At 40.6% G+C, this 24,417-nt stretch overlaps 2 protein-coding genes across 2 annotated transcripts in view; one reads left to right on the top strand and one right to left on the bottom strand.

The window, feature by feature from the left end:
• The window catches only part of Iqgap2 (IQ motif containing GTPase activating protein 2), a 256,337-nt gene that overhangs the window by 85,687 nt on the left and 146,233 nt on the right, over window positions 1-24,417 (bottom strand). The window contains exons 12-13 of the mRNA XM_042690727.1: window positions 22,102-22,226; window positions 14,144-14,307 (exon numbers count right to left, since the gene is read on the bottom strand). Of these exons, the coding sequence (XP_042546661.1) occupies window positions 14,144-14,307; window positions 22,102-22,226 (289 nt within the window). The remainder of the gene's footprint in view (window positions 1-14,143; window positions 14,308-22,101; window positions 22,227-24,417) is intronic.
• On the top strand, window positions 948-22,675 carry F2rl2 (coagulation factor II thrombin receptor like 2). Its single transcript, XM_042690728.1, has 3 exons — window positions 948-1,048; window positions 3,457-4,491; window positions 22,665-22,675. Exons 1-2 carry the CDS (start codon window positions 985-987, stop codon window positions 4,485-4,487), a joined length of 1,095 nt encoding a protein of 364 aa, XP_042546662.1. The 5' UTR covers window positions 948-984; the 3' UTR covers window positions 4,488-4,491; window positions 22,665-22,675.

Raw genomic sequence — 24,417 nt, 5'->3', positions numbered from 1 at the left:
GGCTATGGCAAACAGCTCCTCTTCTAATACTGTTACCATCATATCAAGTTCAGCTAGGCATATTTATATGAAACTGGCAGAGATTTCCACAGCCATCAAGCGCCTAAACAATTTTAACTTCTTAGTATTTGCTTGCCATAATACATTTAAACTTAGTAATGAGTTTAATTAAAATCTGATAAAAAAGAATTAAAATTAAATAGCTAGGAGAATAAAGGAAAGACTAAGTTCTGACTGCTCAAGTATTAAGTAGGAATTATACTCTGGCACTGTTTTTGAAATGGGCAAAATGATATACGAGCAGATTCATAGCTAACTGCTGCATAAAATCTATGTATAGCACTGCCTTTTTTCGTGTGTGTGTGTGTGTGTGTGTGTGTGTGTGTGTGTGTGCGCGCACGCGCGCGTGCACGCGTGCACTGGTACTGGGGCTTAAAACTGAGGGCCTTGAATTCTTTCTTGACTTTTTTGATCAAGGCTGACTACCACTGGACCTACACCTCCACTTCTGGCTTTGTGAAATAGTTAATTGGAGATAAGAGCTTCATGGACTTCTCTGTCCAGGCTGGCTTTGAATCGCAATCCTTTGGAGTAGCTAAGATTACAGGTAGGAGCCACTACTTCCTGGCTAGTGGTGGTGTTTAAAATGCAAGTCACTAAATCAGGGAGAGCTACAGCATCTCTTCAGCACCTTTGGCTTGTGAAGATGGTAGGGAAGTTAGATGATTTTCTCCAGAGATAACGTAATGTGCTCAGAGGCTTGGCCTGAATCATGCATATGGAAATTTCTAACGTCACTTTATTTCCCTACAGAGGAACTAGGGCAGGTTCCTGCCCACAAAGCACAGCCAAGAGAACCTGCTTCAACCAAAGAGAACCTATTTCAGCCAAGACAAGTCTCTACTTGCTGCTACCACATGAAGCTGAGGGGAAACTGTGTCCTGTGACTTTATACCTTGGAGAAGTACGTTTCAGGACATCAAAATGAAAGCCCTCATTGTGGCAGCTTCTAGACTACTGTTCCTGCTGTCTACTATTTGTCAAAGTGGTAAGTTCTTTTCTTTTGGGATACAATGATTATGTTGTAAGAGTCAACTGAACCTAATTCTCTTAATATTCTCTTAATATTCTCTAAGGGCAGAGTGTGTTCTTGGTTACAGGCCAGAATCCTGGAGATGCACATCTACTTTGTTCACTTTATCTTGTTAAAGATGTACTGTCCTCTATTAATATCTAAATTTTGGTGCTAGAATCAAGATTTTAAATATACAGTTAAGTCAGAAAGCAATATTCTTTGTGAGAAGTGTTTGCATTTGTAGGAATTTCCTTTAACTTTGGAAAGACAGGACTTTTTCAAGAGATTGAAAGAATCTTATGCCAGGCACCAGTGGCTCATGCCAGTAATCTTAGCTATGCAGGTGGCTGAGATCTGAGGATTAAGCTTTGAAGCCAGCAAAGGCAGGAAAATCCATGACACCCTTAATTCTAATTAACCACCTAAAGCTGGAAGTGGAGGTATGGCTCAAGTGATAGAGTGCCAGCCTGGTGTTTAAAAGCTAAGGGGCAGTGTAAGGCCTTGAGTTCAAGCCCCAATACTGGCACAAGCTCATAAGCATTCAGGATACATACACACACACACACACACACACACACACACACACACACACACACACACACACACACGTGAATGTACCTATAAGTCCCTTTGTACCCTGCTTGTCTTCCTAGACTCACCTTCACCATTTCCTAACCTTTGCCTAGTTCAGTAACTTAGAGTATCCTTAGAGTATGAATAATTACAACAGCATCCAAATCAGACTCCTTTCTCCTTAAGTTTTTTTTTTTTGGGGGGGGGATCCGGTCGTGAACTCTGGGCCTGGGCGCTGTCCCTCAGCTCTTCAGCTCAAGGCTAGCACTCTACCACTTGAGCCACAGCGCCACTTCCAGCTTTTTTCATTTTGCTTATGTGGTGTTGAGGAATCAAACCCAGGGCCTCAGGCATGCAAGGCAAGCGCTCTACCACTGAGCTACCTTCCCAGCCCCTCTCCCTAAGTTTTAACACTCTGTTCGCTGTACTTTACCACTGAAGTAATCTTGAACACAAGTTAGTCATTGGTATATTATTAGTATCCTACTGACACTGTAACAAATGTTCATAATTGAGTGTTTAAAAAAGCACAGATTTATTATCTGGTATTTCTGGAGGTCAGAAGTATTAAAATAAAGGTGTTGGCAGGGCTGTATTCATTCAAGAGGATTTGGACAAGAATCTGACTTTTTGCCTTTTTCAGACTCTTAAAAACTGCCTGCATTTCTTGGTCCATTGCCCCTCCTTCTATCTTCAAAGCCAGCCGCTCGGCCTCTCCAAATCTGTCTGATTTTCACCCTCTTGCCTCCCTCCTACAAGGACTCTTAGGATTATATTTGACCCACTTGGTCAGTCCAGGATACTCTAACTACTCCTATATGTAAAATTCCCTTTCGCCATAGGAGGTCACACATTCACAGGTTCCCAGAACCAGCATGTGGAATCTTTGTGGCTTTATTCTTTTTACCACATTGGTCAGTACTACCATCAGAGCTGTGTATGCAACCTCATGAATAGGCTGTGATTTCTTAGGATAGTTTCAGGGCCCTTCAAGAATTTGAGTATAATTTATTTTTTCAAAATTCGTCTTTTAGATGTATTTTATTAGTATATTACAATAAATTTTTGTGTGTCTTCTACAATAGTCAAAGGTTTCCCAAAAAGTGATGAAACTTATTTAAAATTCTACATTTTTTAACTTTTATTGCAATAAAGTGTCAACTACATATACGTACAAAATGAACATTTCCTAATAGTTATTGGGTATTCCCAGACCCCATGCCCATTCATCACCAGCAAAATCTAATTCATCTATTAGACTCCATCTCTTTATAAGCCTTGTTCATCATTTTCTTGACATGTTTCTCGAATCCAAATGACTATGTAGCTTATAGTCAATATAACATTTGCCTATAATGTTTTGAGCTAATTTTGCTTCCACTAGTACTATTAACTCCTTTCACACAAGGAGTTGTGTGTATGTGCTGAGGTTTATGGCACACACTACAAACATGCCTATGGATTGCTTGATTATAGGCAATATCAGGTATGTGTATATGTGTGTATATATATATATATATATATATAGGTGTAATAATGAAAATAAATATGTGATATAATAAAATATATAATGATCTTTTAAAATAAAATGGTTCTAAATCTTACAATTACATAAATTATGGAACATAAAGCATTTAAAGCTAAGGTTATGGCTCAACTCACAGAGGACTTAACTAATAACAGTGAGCACGCACCTGAGTTTAAATCCCAGTACTGCCCAAAGTAAAACACTTCACTTAGTTTTTACCCAAACTATAAAATAAGGCTTGGCAAAATAAAAAAGTGCTGTAATTTCCTTTCACTTACAGGCATGGGAAACATTGCAGACAAGTCAGGAAAACCAAACTTAACTGTTAGGACCTTGTATGGAACCCCCCCAAATGCTTCTGAAGACTTCTCACTTTCTGCCATAAAAGGCTGGACAGGAGCCACTATAAATGTGAGGTGCCCTGAAGGAAATGTTTCACATCTTCATATGAATAATGTCACCGTGGGGTACCTGAAAAGTTCCTTAAGGACCAAGCTGATACCTGCTATCTACATCCTGGTATTTGTGGTTGGTATTCCAGCCAACAGTATGACCCTGTGGAAACTCCTTTTCAGAAACAAACCCATCTGTCTGACCATCTTCCATACCAACCTGGCCATTGCAGATATTCTCTTCTGTGTCACACTGCCATTTAAGATCACTTATCACCTCAACGGAAATAACTGGATATTTGGAGAGGTCTTGTGCCGGGCTACCACTGTGCTCTTCTATGGAAACCTGTACTGCTCCATTCTGCTCCTTACCTGCATGAGCATCAGCCGCTACCTGGCCATTGTTCATCCTTTCACATACCGGAGGCTGCCCAAGCGCAAATACACTTGGCTAACATGTGGCGTGGTGTGGGTGATGGTTTTCTTATACATGCTGCCATTTTGCATCCTGAAACAGGAATATTACCTTCTGCAGCTGGACATCACCACCTGCCATGATGGATACAGCCTATGCGAGTCTTCCTCCCTCTTCCAGTTGTGCTACTTCATCTCCTTAGCTGTCTTTGGATTCTTAATTCCATTCATGGTTGTTACATACTGCTACACAAACATTATCCGCAGACTTAACATACACGATCAAAGATGGCTGAGGTATTCCAAGGCGGTTGTTTTCATCATGGTGATTTTTATGGTTTGCTTTATGCCGAGTAATATTATATTGATTGCTTATCATGTTAACTACTACAGTCACAACACGGATGGCTTATACTTTTCTTATCTCATAGCTTTGTGCCTGGGTAGCCTGAATAGTTGCTTAGACCCATTCCTTTACTTTCTTATGTTAAAAATGTTAAATTAACCGAGTGCTGGTGGCTCATGCTTGAAATTCTAGATACTCAGGAGACTGAGATCTGAGGATCACAGTTCAAAGACAGCCTGGGAAGAAAAGTCTGTGAGACTCATCTCCAATAAACCAGTAGAAAACTGGAAATGATGCTGTGGCTCAACTGGTAGAGCGCTCGCCTTGAACTGAAGAGCTAAGGGACAGTACCCAGGCCCAGAGTTCAAGCCCCATGACCGACAAAAAAAAAACAACAAAAAACCAAAACAACAACAAAAAAAGCTGACCATGGTGAGAGGATCATAGAGAAGAGGGAAAGCTACCTACAAAGACATACTTGGGACAATGTATGCTGAGCGCAAGCACCTCTATTCTTTTGCTCTATGTTTTGAGCTCTTAAGACACAGTATTTCAAATATCAAACATTACAAGAGCACTAGCAATTGTTTTTGTGTATGAGTGTATGTGCTTTGTGTATGAGTGTATGTGCTGCCCCTTAGCTTTTTTGCTCAAAGCTGGTGGTCTATCACTTGAGGCACAGCTTTACTTCTGATTTTTGTTTTTAACTGGAGTCAAGAATCTCAGGGACTTTCCTGACCTGGTTGGCTTTAAACTGTGATACTTAGATCTTTGCCTCATGCATAGCTAGAATTACAGGCATAAGCAACCAATGCTGGGCGTAGTAATTGTGTTTTAAATAGTACCTTGTCAGTATTTTAAGAATGTCAGTGCAGGAGGAAAGTAACCAGTGTTTTCTGACAATGACACAATTCCATTAACTTTCTGACACTTCAAGCTCTTTAAAGTTTCCCCTTTCCTCCTATGAGAAGTATTGCCACCCTTGGAATTTAGCATCCATCCCAATTCTTCTGTTTTCCAGTTTCAGTCTTTGCAATTACAGAAGTGACATGAGTACATGTACTTCTGTCTTTTAACCATTCCCCTTATTGCTAGCTTTTCTTCTATTTCATAGATCATGCCAGGCTAACCCTCCTTAGACCCTTAGACCCTAGGGGTGTGTGTGTGTGTGTGTGTGTGTGTGTGTGTGTGTGTGTGTGTGTGTGTGTGTGTGTGTGTGTGTGTGTGTGTGTGTGTGTGTGTGTGTGTGTGTGTGTGTGTGTGTGTGTGTGTGTGTGTGTGTGTGTGTGTGTGTGTGTGTGTGTGTGTGTGTGTGTGTGTTGTGCCCGTATTGTCGTTTTGAACTCAGGGCTTGGGTACTCTACCACTTGAACCACATCTCCACTTGCTGTTGTTTTTTGGAGTGGCTTTGGACTGGCTTTAAACCTCGATCTTCAGATCTCATCTCCTAAGTAGCTAGAATTACAGTGAGCCATAGGCATCTGGTGAGACAAAAGTTTTAATATACCAAAATCATCTACAGACTCTCCACTGCTTCTGGAAAGTTAGCAGGGCTAACTTTCTGACGGGACTTTGTGTGCCTCAGTGAATAAGCCCCAGCCAAACCTCTTTATCTCTGCCTTTTTATCTCTGCTCCTGCAAATGTGGGTTCAAACGTTTTTGCCTATTCATCGCCTGAAGTCTTGAAGGATTGTTCTTCCCTGATTGTCATGCTGAAAGTGTCATTTTTCTCATCTGAACTTCCAAAGCACTTTCTTATACTTTTTACATACAAATTTACATACAAATATTCATTCCATAAACAAATAAGTATGATGTATTCAGTTTTTTCTACAAGTTCCACATGTACAGAAACAGCCAACTTCAAAAGTACTTCTGTGTTGAATATGTATTTATTTCTTGCCACTATTCCACAAACAACAGTGCTCTTTAAACAACAGAGTAAAAACACCACAACTATTTACCCAGCATTTATACTGTATCAGCTGTTATAAGAAATCCAGAAGTGCCTATAATCCTAGCTACACAGGAGGCTGAGATCTGAAGATCACAGTTCAAACCCAGCCTGGGCAGGACAGTCCATGAGACTCTTATCTCCAATTAACCACCAGAAAACTGAAAGTGGCACTGTGGCTCAAGTGGTAAAAGTGCTAGCCTTGAGCTGAAGAGCTCAGGGACAGTGCCCAGACCCAGAGTTCAAGCTCTATGACTGACAAAAAAAAAAAAAAGAAAGAAAGGAAGAAAGAAAGAAAAGAAATCCAGAAGTGATTTAAAGTCTATGGAAGGATGTGGAGAGAAGATATATTAGTACTATACCATTTTATACAAAGGACATTAGCATCATGGATTTTAGTATTGGCAGGAGTCCTGGATCCAGTTCCCTGAGGCTAATGAGGGTCGACTGTACAATGAAGTTCTTGCGGCCACGCTGGGTCTATGTGCTTTCAAGCTCTATGAATGCTCCGCTCCATGCTTTGCATGTTACATGGCTGAATGAAAGGATAAAACCCCAAAGCATCTAAATAGCATGAAAGCCCATTCACTTCATATAAAGAAGGAAACATCTTCTGAGTGACATAGTATGACAGCATTTCTGGCTAAGTATGCAAAATGGTAAGGAAGTTCAGCTAAGACTATATCTATAAGGTCATTAGGAAGTTCAAAAAAAAAAAAAAAGTCCCACCTAGGTGCTAGTGGCTCACTCCTGTAATTCTAGCTTATTCAGGGGGATAAGATCTGAGAATCCAGGTTCAAAGCCAGCCTAGCCAGGAAAGCCCTTGAGACTCATCTCTGATAAACTATTCCCCAAAAGCTGGAATTGGAGCCGTGGCTCAAGTGGTAGAGCACTCACCTTGAGCACAAAAAGCTCAGGGAGAGTGCTCAGGCCCTGAATTCAAGCCCCAGGACTGGCACATGCATGCGTGGACACACATTTACCACCCCCCCCCATATATACATAACACACATGTCTCCAACTAGCTTTCTTATTCTTTCTACTGAGGAAAAGGGCATTTATAAATTTCTAGTTACAGTTAATTGTATTTCTCTTAGCTGAAGGATGAAATAAGAGAAAAAAATTTCTGGCTAAGGGTGGGGTGCTATTAGTAAATACATATAGGGTTGAGGAAACCCTAAAGCATGAAACATTGCAGAGAGAAACTGTAGATAAAGCATTTAACCATATTCTTTCTATCAGCCATCAAAACAATAAAAATACTTAATACTTTTAAATGTGTAGTTTTTATTTGGTCTCAATCTTTTTTTTCTTGTGCTGGTCCTAGTGCTGAACCCAGGGTCTACGCACTATCGCTGAGCTGTTTTGCTCAAGGCTAGCACTTTGACACTTGAGCCACAGCTCCACTTCCAGTGTTTTTGGTATTTAATTGGAGACAAGAGTCTCCATGGACTTTCCTGCCTGGGCTGGCTTTGAATTGTGATTCTCAGATTTCAGCCTCCTGAGTAGCTAGGATTACAGGTGTGAGCTACTGGCGCCTGGTTTGGTCCCAGTCTTTGATAAATTCTATGAAGATGTACCACACTATGACTTTTAGGAGCTGTATACTGTGGAATAAGCTTTGTCTAGCATTGATAATACTAACAACACCATTGTTTTTCCTGTTATTTTCTAAGGTGAGACTTTAGGAAGGAAAGGCACAGAACTACCATCATGTAAATACACTAGAAATTTCCAGGAATGACAGAGCAAAGCTTAAAAACAAAACACAAAGACTCAGCCAAATAAACAGAATCAGATTTTTCCAAGGATAAACACATTGAGAAAAGGCTGAGAAAAGTTTTAAAATGAAGGGACTAATCAAGTGCCCACTCAATTGAGAAGGTAGTATCTTTCAAATGACTTAAGATGACAGATGGTTAAACATGTAAAAAAGTTACTAAGAATGTATCTATAAGGTTAGTTGGGAAGTTAAAACAAAATAACATCTCAGTTGGTTGCTGGTGGCTTACTCCTGTAATCCTAACTACTCAAGAGGTTGAGATCTGAGACTTTTGGTTTGAGGCAGCCTCAGCAGCAAAGTCCATGGAGACTCTTTGTCTCCAATAAACGACACCAAAAGATCTAGAAGCGGAGCTGTGGCTGGAGCAATAGAGTGTTATCCTTGAAAAAAAAGCTCAGAGAGACTGGATCCAGGACCAGTGCATGCGTGTGCATCCCCCCCCTCCACTGAGCTGGAGATATAGCTCAGAGCTGGAGATAGAGCTCATTGGTACAGTGGTGTTTGGTTGGAATGCACAAGGACCACCCTCACCACGATGATGATGATGATGATTATGATGATGATGATGATGATGGACAAAGTGAATTGCATTTCAAAATAGCAATTAAACTAAACATGAAGTATTCTCTAGAATTGTATTATTTGAAATTTGTTAACATTGGTCAATACAACTCCAGCCTTAGTTTTATTGGTCAAAAGTGGGTTGATTTCTTGGTGCTGGTGGCTCACGCCTGTAATCCTAGCTACTCAGGAGGCTGAGATCTTAGGATCACGGTTCAAAGCCAGACTAGGCAGGAAAGTTTGTGAAACTCTTGTTTTTTGTTTTTGTTTTTTTGTCGGTTGTGGGGCTTGAACTCTGGGCCTGAGCTCTGTCCCTCAGCTCTTCAGCTCAAGGCTAGCACTCTACCACTTGAACTTCTGGTTTTCTGGTGATTTTTATTGGAGATAAGAGTTTCACGAACTTTCCTGCCTGGGCTGGTTTGAACCTCGATCCTCAGATCTCAGCCTCCTGAGTAGCGAGGATTACAGGTGTGAGTCACCGGCACCTGGCAGTTTGTGAAACTCTTATCTCCACTAAACCATAGAAAACCAGAAGTGGTGCTGTGGCTCAAGTGGCAGAGCATCCCTTGAGCTGAAGAGCTCAGGGATAGCACCCAGGCCCAGAGTTTAAGTCCCACAACCAACAACAACAACAAAAAAGTGGGTTGATTCCTGATCTCACAGATCCCTACACTCCATATTTAATGCTCCATTCACATCAATAGAGTTGCTATTTCGCATAGGAAGGCTGGCCAGCACAGAGCTGTCACAGCATGAAAGCCCCCTGAGTGCACAGAGGGCTCCTTTGGTTAAAAAGCTCTGCTGGAGACCCATACTGAGCTCATGAAAGGCCTTGGCTTTGTGGAATTTGGCTCACTCAAGGACAAACCCCATAAGCTGTGAGGAGAGCAGAACAGTGATGTGAAATCAAAGACCTTATATCTAGTAAGAAACTTGTGACAGAGACGTTACTGACCCCAAATTGGGCGGCAGCCACAGGTGTCCATTATGGTACATTCTAATATATGGTGTCAGGCACACACTAAGATGTACATATTCAAAACTGTCATTAATATAACAACATTAATATAACACATTGGCCTGCCTTGCTGTGTGGACATCCTGTAGAAATGCTTTGATTGCCTACGGTCCTTTGCCAGATGAGACCAGTATCCAGAGCAATGGCTCAACCTCTCACTTGGTGCAGATGCCAGAACATCAGTATTTCCAGGTACAGGTCTTTTTCTGATGCTGTAGCTGTTACAATGGGGCCTACTGGAAGAACTATGGCTATCAAACAGAGTTAGCAAAGTCACAAAGTAACAAAAGATGCAAAGCAGGGGTGAAGAATCCTATTCTGGAGATTTGGGTATTTATAACATCATTATGGGTCATCCATAATTATCAATACAGGCAGACGGGCCATGGGCAGGGCAGCCAGCGAGAGGCATTACATGTCTGGCCTATTATATACCGAATGACGTTTTGGGATTTATTACCCATCCCTGATTTAAAGGATAAACATAAAAGTACTGGAGTTAGCCAGTGCTGGTGGCTTATTCCTGTAATTCTAGCTACTCAGGAGGCTGAGATCTGAGGATAGAGGTCTGAAGCCAGCCCAGGCAGGAAAGTTTGTGAGTCTCATCTCCAATGAACTACCCAGAAAAAGTTGGAAGTGTGGCTCTGGCTCAAGTGGTAGAACTAGCCTTGAGCAAAAAAATCTCAGGGAAAGCACCCAGGCCCTTAGTTCAAGCCCCAAGACTTGTGCACATGCATGAGTATACATGCACATGCATGCACACACACACACACACACACACACACACACACACACACACACACACACACACACAAAATACTGGAGCTAGGTAAACAAGATGTCAACAAAACTGATGAAGAGGCTGGGGATGGCACCACTGCTTCTGTGCTGGCACGCTGTCTTGCAAAGAGCTTTTGTTTTAAAAGGATTAGCAAAAGTGCTAATCCAGGAGAAATCAGGAGAGGTGACAGTAGCTGCTGATGCTGTAATTGCTGAACCTGAGCAGCAGCCTCAACCTGTCACAATCCCTGAAGAAACTGCTCAGGTTCCTACAATTTCTGCAAATAGCAACAGTGAAATTGGCAACATCATTTCTGACGCAATGAAAAGGTTGGAAGACAGCCCTTGTTGCTCTCATGCAGGATGGGATAATACTGAACAATAAATTAGACATTACTGAAGCCATAAAGTTAGCCCAAGGGTATATTTCCCTAGACTCTAGCAATGCATCAAATAGCCAAAAATGTGAATTCCATGTTACCTATGTTCTACTGAGTGAAAAGAATTTTTCTAGCATCCAATCTGTTACACTTGCTATTGAAATTGCCAGAGCTCACTGTAAGCCCTTGGCCACGCTTCAAGGTGTAGATCGATTTCAGAATCTGTGACTATTAAAATGGGACTAAATGGAAAAACAATGGCTAACAAAATTGGGACAATTCCAAAGTCCCTGTTCTGAGCTGAGTGTGTGTGTGTGTGTGTGTGTGTGTGTGTGTGTGCGCGCGCGCGCGCGCGTGCGCGCGCACTCACATATTTATTTAGCCAGTCCTGGGGCTTGAACTCTGGACCTGGGCAATGTCCCTGGGCTTCTTTTGCTCAAGGCTAGCATTTTAACACTTGAGCCTCAGTGCCACTTCCAGCTTTGTACTGAGTACTTTACTGGAGATAAGAGTCTCATGGATTTTCTTGCATAGGCTGGCTTCAAACCACAATCCTCAAATCTTAGCCTCCTGAGTAGAGAGGACTGCAGGTATGAGCCACCAGCACCAGATGGTATATTCATTTGTGAATATATTTAAAGTTGGTGTTTAGGTCTTTAGGTAGAAGTCAAAACTCTAGGTTTTGGTGACAATAGAAATAACCAGCTTTGGGCTGGGAAGGTGGCTCAGTGGAGAGAGCGCTTGCATTGCATGCATGAGGCCCTGGGTTCAATTCCTCAGCACCACATAAGCAAAAAGAAAAAGAAAAAAGCCAGAAGTGGCGCTGTGGCTCAAGTGGTAGAGCGCTAGCCTTGAGCTAAAGAGCTGAGGGACAGTGCTCAGGCCCAGAGTTCAGGCCTCATGACCGGACCGCCCCCCCACCAAAAAAAAAGAAAGAACCAGCTTGAAGATATGGGTATGGTTTCTGATGGTGCCGTGTTTGGAGCAGAGGGATTCAGCCTAAATCTTGAAAATGTTCAACCTCATGATTTAAGGTGATATCATGCTTTAGAAGGATAAAATGTGACAACACACAAATGAAAAACAAATTTATCACTGAGCAGTTAGATCTTACAACCAGTGAAGATGAAAAGGAAAAACTGGATGAAAGTAGCTATCTGGAGACTGATGGGCCAAGAACTGTCCAAATGAACAAAAGGACAGCTACACTTGTCCTTGGTGCTACAAGAATGGCTGAAGAGGTCATTGTGCTCTGCTTTGGAGCATTCCAGCCTCAAACACAGGAATCTTTGTTAACGAATTTTTAAAAATTGGTATAGAAGTTATTAGGAGAGCACTAAATTCTTGAAATGACCACAGTTAAGAATGCAGGTATAAAAGGATCTTTAAAAATTGAGAAAATCCAGCCAAATTTCTCAGAATTTGGCTATGATGCTATGCTCAGAGATTTTATAAATACTGTGGAAAAAGGAGTCACTGATAGAACGAAGATGTTATTGGATGTTACAGGATTGCTTCTCTGTTTACTACTACAGAAACTGAAGTCACAGAGATGCCCAAAGAAGGACCCTGAAGTAGGTCCAGCATTGGGGGGGGGGGTGGAGGCGGTAAGAGTGTGGGAGGGGAATAAAAGGTAGAGGAGCTAGTATGTTCTAGAATATTACTATTACTAATATGTCAGGAGTTCAGAGTAGGGTTCCTCACCAAGAACTTCAGAGAAGTCAGCTAAACAAAAAGATTGAACAAAACATGGGCAAATCATAACCATTTTTTACTGGTTTCAGTTGACAATATATAATAGCTGTCATTGTCCATGTCTACAGATGGCTTATTTCATGGTTTAATGAAAAAGACATTTGTACATTCCTGATACCGATGGGAAGAGCCAGGTCACCAACATAATGCTTTAAAACATACAGAATTCAGATGTTAAATGATAATTTGTTCTTGTTAACTTTGTCCCTGCCAGCAGTTTAACAGCCTGTTTATGTCATTCCAAAAAACAAAACAAAACAAAACAAAAATCTAAAAAACCCCAGTAGGGCATCTTTACTATATTCTGTTAAAATCAGGATTTCAGTGCTCGCTATCTGGGTGGGCTACTCAGAAACAGCCCTTTCTGTGGAGAGTGAGAGTAATTACACACCAAGCAGATGAATACTCAGGTATGAAACAGTCTTTGTGTAACAAAATCTCGTTTAGAATTTCATGAAGGGAACACACAGAGATGGTAGTCAGGAGATGCATGCTGTCTGATTCCAAAGCAAATGTCTTCTCTTTTCTATGTGGGTAGTGGGAACAATGAGGACAAGGCCCATGTTCCTCCCCTGCACATGAGGGCATGAGACTTGGGGCTGAGTCTTCACTGTCCTATTTCTTGGCTGTACCTTGGGCCTGCATTTGCCTGAGCTGCCCAGGCTCAGGATGTTCTACATGAGACTACACCACCCCACAGGCTTAGCTGAGGCTCTACCAAGTAGAGCACCTGGAAATGCAGAGAATGAGCTGATACCACATGGAGCAAATTCCGCCCTCTCTCCGCCCCTTTCACTGAGGAGGTTTAGCTGTGTGGAGCCAGAAGTGGAGCTGTGGCTCAAATGGTAACAGTGACAGCCTTGAGAGCCTGTGGAGCTCTGAGTTCAAATCTCAATCACACCAATCAGTGCCCAGCAGCAGTAGATTCCTTACTAGTACAAATAGTTCCACATCATGACAATCATTTCAAGAGGACTCTAGCCATTTAAATCTCTTCCTAGGCCTAGACTCAATCACATTGGTACCCACTGAGCTCTGCTTGCATGTTGATCTTATCCACCCCATCTATCCTTTCTTCCCTGCTTCAGGTACCTGTTTCTACCTCCACACCAAACTTCCCTTAAGAGTCTAGACCACAATGGGCACTAGCTTTGTCCGAATTATCTCTAAAACTTTGCTGCACACTCTTCTCCCCTGCTCTCCAACCATTCTATATGAGAATGCCTACTGCCTCCTCAGTAAGTTCTTAAACACCATGAAGATAACCACAGAGGATACTCATGTGGCCTCCATGTTTCCTTCTTCCTACCAGATGTTGAACACTGCACCATGCACACAAGAAATACGCAGCAAATATCCAAGAGACTCTAAACAAGATCTTACCTACAACTGAGTTTTGAGTAAAAATCAGTTCTGCAGCCAGCTTGCCCTGAAGGGTTGGCACTAGAAAGATAGCTGGACGGTTTCCATTATGATTCGTTGGACTGAGGAGCTTGTGAGATTTAACAAAAACGATTGAAACTTTTCCCTGCCAATACCTTCCCAGCCCATACTCTTAAGGGAAACAAACACACTAAAACCTACCGTGAGTTTCTGTGATTTTGCCTGGTACAAAACATCCTGGTAGTGTTGCGCATGGTCTGGTTCTACATCTTTGATCTTAGCAGTAGGTAACATCAAGGTTTCTAACGTTTTAAAAGGATTCCCTTCATCTATAGCTTCATTGATGTATCCTAGAGCCACAATTCCTAGAAAATGAAGGAAAAAAATTCCTTTAAGTCATAGTGCAGTATACACTGTTATAACATCTATTGCAATGACTGGTAAAGCTATGGGATATAAGATCAATGTACAAAACCAAATGTTTTTCTAAAGACACATAGTGTACAATCTATAAGTGAAGGAAAAATGCTAATAAGTTCCAATTAGAAATACATTTCAATTACAACAAGAATATTTAGGAGTAACCTAACAACTGTAGTATAAGACATATATACTGAAAACCATGGAATACCTTGGGAAGCCAAGAGAATTACAGGCAATCAAAACAAACGGTGAGGTACCTCCTATATAACTGAAAATTTAATATTGTGAAAGTGGAAATATTCCTCATATTACCTATATATTCAGCGCAATCCTTCTAAAACTCCTGACAGCCTTATTTAAACAAAGAAACAGACAATCTAGCCTTAAAAAAAGTCATATGAAAATGCAAAGGCACAAGAATAACGAGTAAAGTCATAAAAAGACAAAAGTTGGAGGATTTTTCTGCATCTTTAAAGTTATTACGAAATGACAGTGAAGATAACTGTATAGTATAGCACAGGATAAACATACAGGCCAGTGGAACATAATCTGGGGTCTAAAAAGTAATCCTTTCATTTACAGTCAACTGATTTGGGGAGGGGGCAGAGTGCCAACAGTAAAATGAGAACATAAAACAAAATCCAGCAACAATCCTTATAACAAATGGTGCCGAGCCAAACTAGTTGTGAGGCCGGATCTCTACATCTAATCATGCTAAAAAATTCTAGCACTTGGGAAGCAGAAGCAGGTATCAGGAGTTCGAGGCTAGTCAAATTTAATAGTCACCCCCCACACACAAAAATATCATAGCCAGCTGGGTGCTGGTAGCTCATGTCTGTAATCCTAGCTACTCAGGAGGTTGAGATCTGAGGATCACAGTTCAAAGCCAGCCTAGCCAAGAAAGTCCATGAGACTTGCATCTCCAATAAGCCACCAGAAAACCAGAAGTGGTGCGGTGGCTCAAGTGGTAGAACGCTCGCCTTGAGCTGAAGCGCTCAGGACAGCACTCAGGTTCAGAGTTCAAGCCTCATGACTGATCAAAAAAAAAAGTCAACAGGTGGCTCATACCTCTAATCCTAGCTACCCAGGAGGTGGAGATCTAAGGATGTGGTTCAAACCCAGACTAGGCAGGAATGTCTGTGAGTCTCTTACCTCCAATTAACTATCAAAAGAAAAAACAGAAATGGAGTTATAGCTCAAGTGGTGGAGTACTAGCCTTGAGCAAAAGCTCAGGGACAGTGCCCAGGACCTGAGTTCGAGTTACAGGACTGGCACAAAAAAAGTCAATAATTAAAAGAAAAGGAGTCAAAGAGACACTTCTCTAGTAAAGATATACATATGGTTAATAAACACATGAAAAATGCTCAACATCATTAGTAATTAGGAAAATATAAGTTCTTATCTCAGCAAGATATCTTGTACCCACTAGGAGAGCTATACTAAAAAACAAGCAATAAAAAGTGTTGGTAAGAAGGTGAAGAATTAAGACCCTTTATTTACTGCTGGTAGCAATGGAAAATGTACAGTCACCTTGAAAAGTTTGGCAGGTCCTTAAAATATTAAAGATAGAATTACCATGTGAGTCAGCAATTTTACTATCAGATACATTCTCAACTAGAAACACATGCCTGTAGAAAAATTTGTATATGAATGCTTATAGCTATTTACAATAAAAATAGAAATTAATTTCCTTTCAATGCTTATGATATACAAAGTATATATCCATAGTCTATTCTTTGACCTAGAAAGGAACATGAAATGTACATATATATGATACAATGTGAATGAATCTTGAAAATATGCTGGGTGAAAAAAAGACACCAAAGGCCAGTGAACACTTTTAAAAGGTTAATGAGGAATGCTATTTCTATCATGACTAGATATGAATGCCAAAATAAATGGTGAGGGAGCCCCAAAACCCAGAACTGGATGAATATAACATAGACTGAAATACAAAAGAAAACATAAGTATAGAGATGCTTAGCTATACAAGCTAGTCTTCCTATTACTTTATTTCAGCACTCTGCAAAGGATGCCAAAACATAGTTCAAAATCAAGTAACCCTTTACAGTGTGAAGAGAAGAGTGAATTCCACAAGCTCAGTGCTGTCCTGCAGAACTTTGTGAATGGTGGAAACATTCAGAGTTGTCTGATACGGTAGCCATTAACAACAAGTTAACTACTGAGTACTTAACATGTGGCTGGTACCTTGGAAGAAATGAACTCAATTTTTTTTTTTTACTTAGCTTTAATTAATTTACATGTAAACAGTCATATACAGCTGGGAGATGGAAACATCCACAGGAATAGTTATGCATATTTAAGGTTCCAACATGGATAATGGATTTTCACATATTATTTATCTGATCAATAAAATGCTACCTAGAACGCTACTTCCTGAAATATCAAAGGGTGGACAAACATATCCTCTTGTTTAATTTCTACTGTCTTTTACATGCTAAGTCACCTTAGAATATAGGCTCTAAAATCCAGGAAAGAAAGAGTCAAGCTACTGAGTCTGAGAACTTTATGCTATCTAAGGAATTTTTATTACTATCTCATTATTTAAAAATAAACTATCACCCTGTATTAAAATCAGGAAGCATATTTTATCTATCTATCTATCTATCTATCTATCTATCTATCTATCTATCTATCTATCATCTATCTATCTTATATGTACACACTCATACCTATACATAGTAACAGGAGCTTTTACTTCCTTCTGTAGTATAAATAAACCAGATCTGGTAAAGGTACTAAACACTGACAGGCAAGAAGCTCAGGAGATAAACTATCTTAAGCCCACATCTGTTCCTATTTATTTTATTCATATTTTCCATCAAAATGATCACAAGTCACTTTAGAAATGTGATATGTCATGAAACAGAGTAAGTACTCCTAAAACTTTCAAAAAACATCTCTATCTTGACCTTCAAATTAAGGTAAAAGTTTAGCTAAATACTTTCTGCATAGATGAGCCCATAAATACTTACTAGAAAGGAGAAAGAGACCATCTAAAACTAGAAATTATTCCAGATTCTGACTCACTTATGTCTGAAGTCAAAGCAAAAGTACTTTTCTAATTAAATGATTTCCAAATACTGAGAGAATTTGGAAATATTCAAGTACACTCCACACATGAGACCCTGGCATCTCACCCTATAATATTTATACACTGGAGAGCATAGAACACTTCACATCAGTCCCTAGACATCTTCTTGGGTAGGCTGCTCTAAATACCTTCAAAAACCCCATCCAAAAATGTCCTTCATAACACCACATCTGAGAAAGAGAATGTACACACATCCTAACAGCCGATCACCTGGCAATGAGTGCATTCCAGCTGACTTGATTGAAACCACTAGCTGAACTTTTTGGTGTGTTTCCAACAACACCAGCTGCTGAGGTCATAGTAAATGACCTCATAGGAGCTGAAAGGCCTACCCATAAGCCCCATGGGCATATCTGCATCACTTTGATACCAGTAAAGGGGATATCCCCTACAGACACAGGCTGCTGAGCTTCAGGTTCAGCTTATCTTTCAGTCCAGTGAGAAGGGACATTCTCTGAGAATTCATATATCAGAAACAGTACATGAAGTTACCTATATAAGCAAGGATATCTGTGGGGCACTGGTGGCTCAAACCTGAAATCCTAGTTATTGAGGTGGCTGAGATCTGAAAATCGTGGTTTGAAGCCAGCACAGGCAGGAAACTTTGTGGAACTCATCTCCAATAAACTACCAAAAAGAAGCCGGAAGTGGAACTGTAGCTAAGGTGGTAGGGCACTAGTCTTGAGCAAAAGAAGCTTAGGAACAGTGCCAATCCTAATATTCAAGTCCCAGGGATGATGATGATGATGATGATGATAATGATAATAAGAGGATACCTTTGAAACTTAAAAAGCAAAATCTCAAATGAGAAAATGTCCCTAGATACATGGGTAAAATATTATTCCTCTATGACTCAATCAGGAAAACGGAACTTTCTCATAAATCAGTAGAAGCCAGGCATCAGTAGCTCACAGCTGTAATTCTAGCTATTCAGGAGGCTGAGATCTGCAGATCATAGTTTGAAGCCAGCCAGGGCAGGAAAACCATGAGACTGGTGCTCTCTCTCTCTCTCCTCTCCTCTCTTCTCACTCTCTCTCTATCTTTTTTCTCCTGCAGATCCTGGGGCTTGAACTCAGGGCCTGGACACTATTCCTGAGCTGCTTTTGCAAAAGGCTAGCACTCTTAACAGTTGAGCATCAGTGCCACTTCAGGCTTTTTCTGAGTCTAGAAAGAGGACAGGAGGGCAGAGGGGAGGGAACTAAACTCTACAAAAGCATACAGGGCTGTAATTCTCTCCAACTGTGCCCTACCCATCCTTAGATAATGAACATCTGCTCTAAGTAGAGCTTTTGTCTTGATTAATACCTGGCAAGCACCACAAGCCCCTAAGCTGTTAACACCAGCAAGCCTGGGCTGGGTAGGGCATCTGATTACAGGCATCTCACACACCCCATGGATGGGAAGCTGTGTGGTCCCCAAAGAGGAAGTTCAACTGTGGATGCAATCATGATTCTGTCCAGATGTCCATGTTCCAGTAAGTGCATCTACCGCACACTATATCAAGGAAATCCAGCTTTTACAGGAAAGGTTCCAGTGAGATATTTAAAAACAAAAACCTAACTTGAAAAAAACTTTTTTTCTGGCAAGGTAATCATAGGAATTAGCAAAGAACTAGAAGACAATATGCAAACACAATCAACTAATAAAGCCAGGTGCTTTATCTCAACCATGATTCAGCAGATGAAGATCAGATCTGAGTCTTTACCAAAGCATTCAATAAAAATACCTTGGGCTTGTAAAACAAGCTTCTGACTACTCCATCATCAAGCTGAGAGGAATAGAAAAGTCAAAGCTGACTGGGCATGGTATATGATGAGAATCAGGTCCCATTTATCTATGTAACCCAGCATGGAAGAATGAGGATTGTGAAGTTGAGGCCAGCCTAAACAAACAAAAAGATGGAAGGAAAGAAAACAGAGGGAGGGAGGCAGGGACAGAAAGAGAAGGAAATGGAATGAACAAAAGGAAAGAAGGAAGTGAAAGGAAAGGAAAGAGGAGGAAGGAAAAGAAAGAAGAAAGAAAAAGAAGTAGCAGAAGTTAGAAATTTTGTTATTAAGTCAAAGAGCTTAGAAGCCCAAAAGATGGTGTTGGTTTGTTTTGTATGATGGAAAAGACAGCTTGAAGCCTGAATTTTTTCACTTATGCTATAAAAAAAAAGCAATAATTAGCTGCTGAAGTTGTGTAGTTCCACTATCTTTATAAGCAAGAGGAAGTAAGTGGACATTCAAAAAGCATGTTTCAGGGCATATCTTCTTGACCTTGGTCCATTCTCATGCTAGTTGCTACTAGTTTTAGGAACAAAGCAAATTGTCATGACTCATGCTCATAAAGTTCAATTTTGTATTCATCCCTAAGGTTGGAAAGTATGTCCAGGTTTAGGAAAATGTTTGGATAGGTGGACAAAATTAAAGGTCACCGAAGCCAGGTGCTTAAAGAAATCTATGTTGTTGCTGGATGCTGGTGGCTCATGCCTGTAATCCTAGCTATTCAGGAAACTGAGATCAGCCCTTTTGCCTTAGTTTTCCCAAAAGGGTTTCATGCTTTTGCATGATCAGCCTTGAATCTTGATCCTCTACCTCTGCCTTACAAGTAGCTGTTATTACAACTGGTATTATTACCATGCCTGGATATGAGTGTGTTCTTACACGCTTCCATGAACAAAACTTTACAATTAGATATCAAGTTGTTGGCATAGGCCAACATTTTCTTAAGAGACCCAGAAACACAACAAATCAAAGAAAGGTTGGACAAATGGGATTACATGAAACTGTAGAGCTTCTGCATGGCAAAGGACATAGCTAGCAAGATCAATAGAAAGCCCATGGATTGGGAGGAGGAAGATCTTCACTAGCCATACAGTGGACAAGGGCCTTGTATCTAAAATATACTTTGAACTCAAAAAATTAAATCCGCCAACAACAAATCCTCAAACAACTGCCCAATTAATAAATGGGCTAAAGACTTAAAGAGAAACTTCTCTGAAGAGGAAAGAAGGATGGCCAATAGACACATAAAGAAATGCTCAACCTCTCTAACCATAAAAGAAATGTAAATCAAAACAACATTGTGATTCCAACTCACCCCAGTTAGAATGGCTAAAATCAAGAACTCTAAGAACAACAGATGCTGGAGGGGACGTGGCCAAAAGAGAACCCTACTGGTGGAGTGTAAACTTGTTCAACACTTTGGAAAGCAGTATGGAGGTTCCTCAAAAGACTCCACATAGAGCTCTCCTATGACCCAGCAATCCCACTTTTGGGCATTTACCCAAACAAGGCCATACTAAAGCTACCAGCAGCATTATCACCATAGCTAATAAGCATAGTTTATTGCAGCATTATTCACCATAGCTAAGATATGGAACCAACCCAGATGCCCTTCAGTAGATGAATGGATCAAGAAAATGTGGTACACACACACACACACACACACACACACACACACACACACACACACACACACAGTGGAATTCTATGCTTCCATCAGAAAGAATGATACCGCCCCATTTGTTAGGAAATGGAAAGGATTGGAAAGTAAGCCAGGCCCAAAGAAACATAGATCCCATGGTTTCCCTTATGGCAATAACTAGTATATATCTAGGATGAGCAGAAAAGGTCAAAAGCTAGGTACATATGACCATATAGATGATACTAAGTGAAGTGAACCTCAAGATAGGGACACAAAGGTTTCATCTTTCTAGCTGTAATTTTTAATGTACTTATAATGTACTATGGAAATTTTTTGGTTTCTTTTGCATGTTTTTCTCCCATGGCATAACCCGTTTTCTCTGTATTTGATTCCAATGCCCTATATCTTGTATATACGTTTTTTCTAATTTGGGGAGGGGAAGGGAAATAACAAAATGCAGAAATAAGAATACAAGTTGACCCATTGTAGCAATGAGATGTACAAGACACTAAGTTGAAAACCAACTTTACAACATCGGGAGCAGGGGAGGGAGGAATTGGGGAGGTGGGGTAGGAAGGGGTAGTGGGGAAAAACAAAGGAGGGGGTAACAATGGTCCACAGGAAATGTAGCCATTACCTTACTCATGTAACTGTAACCCCTCTGTACAGCATCTTTACAATAAAAAAAATATATATATGATGCTAATTGAAACAAACCCCAAGATATGGACACAAGCGGTTCTTCTTTGTTATTGTTGTTTTTAACATACTATGTGATTGTTTTATTTCCTTTGTATGTTCCTCCCCCTATGGTATATTTCCTGTCGTCACTGTATTTGAGATTGGTACCCTGAATCTTGTACATACATTTGTCCAATTTGGGGAGGGCTAGGGGAATAACAAAACGCTGAAACAAGGACACAGGATGACCCAATGCAACAATGATACCCACAAGACCCTATATTGGAAATGAAGTTTACAACTTTGGGATGGGGGGAGTCAGGGAGGTAGGGGAAGTAAGGTATAGTGGGAGAACAACAAAGGCGGGAATAACAATTCTCGACAAGAAATGTACTCATGACCTTACTCATGTAACTGCAACCTCTCTGTATAGCATCTTAACGATAAAATTAATTTAAAAAAAAAAGAATCAAGTTGTTCCCACATCAATTTCTCCAATTATACTCAAGACGGAAAGTGTCCTCATACTTACGGTCATTTTCTTCTTGAATTTCAGAATTAATCATATCAATACAGTTCTGAATTTCATTCCAGCTTAAATTATCTTGCCCTTGGGATGAGGCTTCTAGTTTAAGGGAGAGTAGTGCATTGGCATAACTGCGTGAAAGAAAATGTTAATCCCAATTAGACATTCTCTCTTTGCTCATGGTACATTTTAACGTCGATATGTGGCCAAATGTAGAAGTTGATGAGGTTAGACACAAAGCAAAATAAACAAAAATTATCTATGCAGCTCCGTCAACATACTCCACGTAGACTAGTGGTTCTTTGAAAGTATTTTCATGTTTATAAAAAGCAAAACTTCTGTGTACTGGAAGTTCCTTAAAACCTAGCCTTGTACCCAACTCAAGCAGTCCTAGAAGATCTCAACTCTGAAATTATTTCTTTTAGTTGCTCACTGATTTTCTTGATTTGGTTCTGCTCAGTTTTCAGGGCAAATGCTAAGGCGATAGAAGCCTGCAGGGGGCTGGGGTTATTTCCAAACCAACCACCAAATCGGACCCTGAAAGCTCATGCTGGTACTGGGCCATCCAGGTAGCTGTCTAGGTGATCCAGAATGTGCTTACATCAAACAAAATATCATCACAACACACTTGTTTTAAAGGTTTTTATGCAGAACTCTTGACCTCTGTATCTTCAGGTTTCAATTAAAAATTGGGGATGAATGGCCCCCAAAGGCCTATGTGTTAAAGACCTAGCCCACAGGTGGCACTACTGGGACATGGTGGAAGATGTGAAGAAAGAGGACTAGCTGGTGGGTACCATGAGGTGGGATTGTGGGACCCCTGAAGGAGCTGCTTTGACCCCTTCCCTGCTTCCTGACTCATGAGGTAAGCCATCTGCTCTGCCACATGTTCCCACCGGAGGTGCGCCTTCAGCAGATGGCCAAAGCCACAGAGCCACCTGATCACAACTAAAAAATCCAGTATTTGTTAGGAAATGGAAAGACTTGGAAAAAATTATATTAAGTAAGCCAGGCCCAAAGAAACATAGGTCCCATGGTTTCCCTTATTTGCAATAACTAGTATATGTCTAGGACAAGCAGAAAGGCTCAAAACCTATATACATATGACCATATAAGATAATACTAAGCAAAATGAACCCCAAGATAGGGACACAAGAGGTTTCTTTTTTTCTAGCTATAGTTTTTAATGTACTTATATACTAATGTCCTGCATCTTGTATATATATTTTTCTAATCTGGGGAGGGGAAGGGAAATAACAAAATGCTGAAACAAGGATACAGGTTGACCCATTGAAGCAATGAGATGTACAAGATACTTTTTTTTTTTTTGATCGGTCATGGGGCTTGAACTCTGGGTTTGGGCACTGTCCTTGCGCTCTTCAGCTCAAGGTGAATGCTCTACCGCTTGAGCCATAGTGTCACTTCTGGTTTTCTAGTGGTTTTTATTGGAGATCAGAGTCTCATGGACTTTCCTGCCTGGGCTGGCTTTGAACCGAGATCCTCAGAACTCAGCCTCCTGAGTAGCTAGGATTAAAGGCGTGAGCCACTGGGCCTGGCTTACAAGATACTATTTTGAAAATGAACTTTACAACATTGGGGGTGGGGAGGGAGGAGTTGGGGAGGTGGGCGGGAAGGGGCGGTAGGGGGAAAAAAAGGAGGGGGTAACAATGCTCAATAGGAAATGTACTCATTACCTTACTCATGTAACTGTAACCCCTCTGTACAGTATCTTTACAATAAAAAATATATATTAAAAAATTCCAGGGAATGTGGCTTAGTGGTAGAGTGTTTGCCTAGCATGCATGAAGCCCTGGGTTCAGTTCCTCAGTACCACATAAAACAAAACAAAATTCCAGCACTGATAAACCTTTTCTCTTTTTAAGTTAATAACCTAGGGTACTTTCTTAGAGTAACGTGAACTTGATTTAAACAGGTATTTATAAATGAGGAAGGCATTTGTGACCATCAAAATGAATGACTAGGTAGGTAGGAAGGGAGTCGCTGTAGTTTAGATCACAGTGGTAGGTATGGGGAATGTCTTGACAATTACTTCACCATTCACAATTTTTAGTTTCTAATGAGAGTGGCCAGCTCTGCTTTGTATAAGCACCTGGAGTGCTCAAAGCCTGGTTAGATCAAAATAGATGTTAGAGAAAAGAGGTCATAAATCCACTGTGGAGTTTATTACAGAAACAAAGCGAAAGATGCCAAGGATACATGAGGATGGTTGCCAGAGTGGCCACATTCTGTAGAGGTACTATGCACACAAGCACTCTATAAGTACTACGTACACAAGCACTTGAGATACCATGCATACAAGTA

This window comes from Dipodomys spectabilis, unplaced genomic scaffold (genome assembly GCF_019054845.1).
Source record: "Dipodomys spectabilis isolate Male_0828 unplaced genomic scaffold, ASM1905484v1 ptg000140l, whole genome shotgun sequence".
Classification (NCBI taxonomy): domain Eukaryota; kingdom Metazoa; phylum Chordata; class Mammalia; order Rodentia; family Heteromyidae; genus Dipodomys; species Dipodomys spectabilis.
The sequence above is the reverse complement of the archived record's forward strand: the minus strand, read 5'-3'. Positions and strand labels throughout refer to the sequence as shown.

What these genes read in the sequence shown, in the direction of transcription:
- F2rl2 (XM_042690728.1), top strand. Translation starts at nt 985, where the DNA reads ATGAAAGCCCTCATTGTGGCAGCTTCTAGACTACTGTTCCTGCTGTCT. An exon ending in GTCTACTATTTGTCAAAGTG is followed by an intron (nt 1,049 to 3,456) that starts GTAAGTTCTTTT and finishes TTTCACTTACAG; the next exon opens with GCATGGGAAACATTGCAGAC.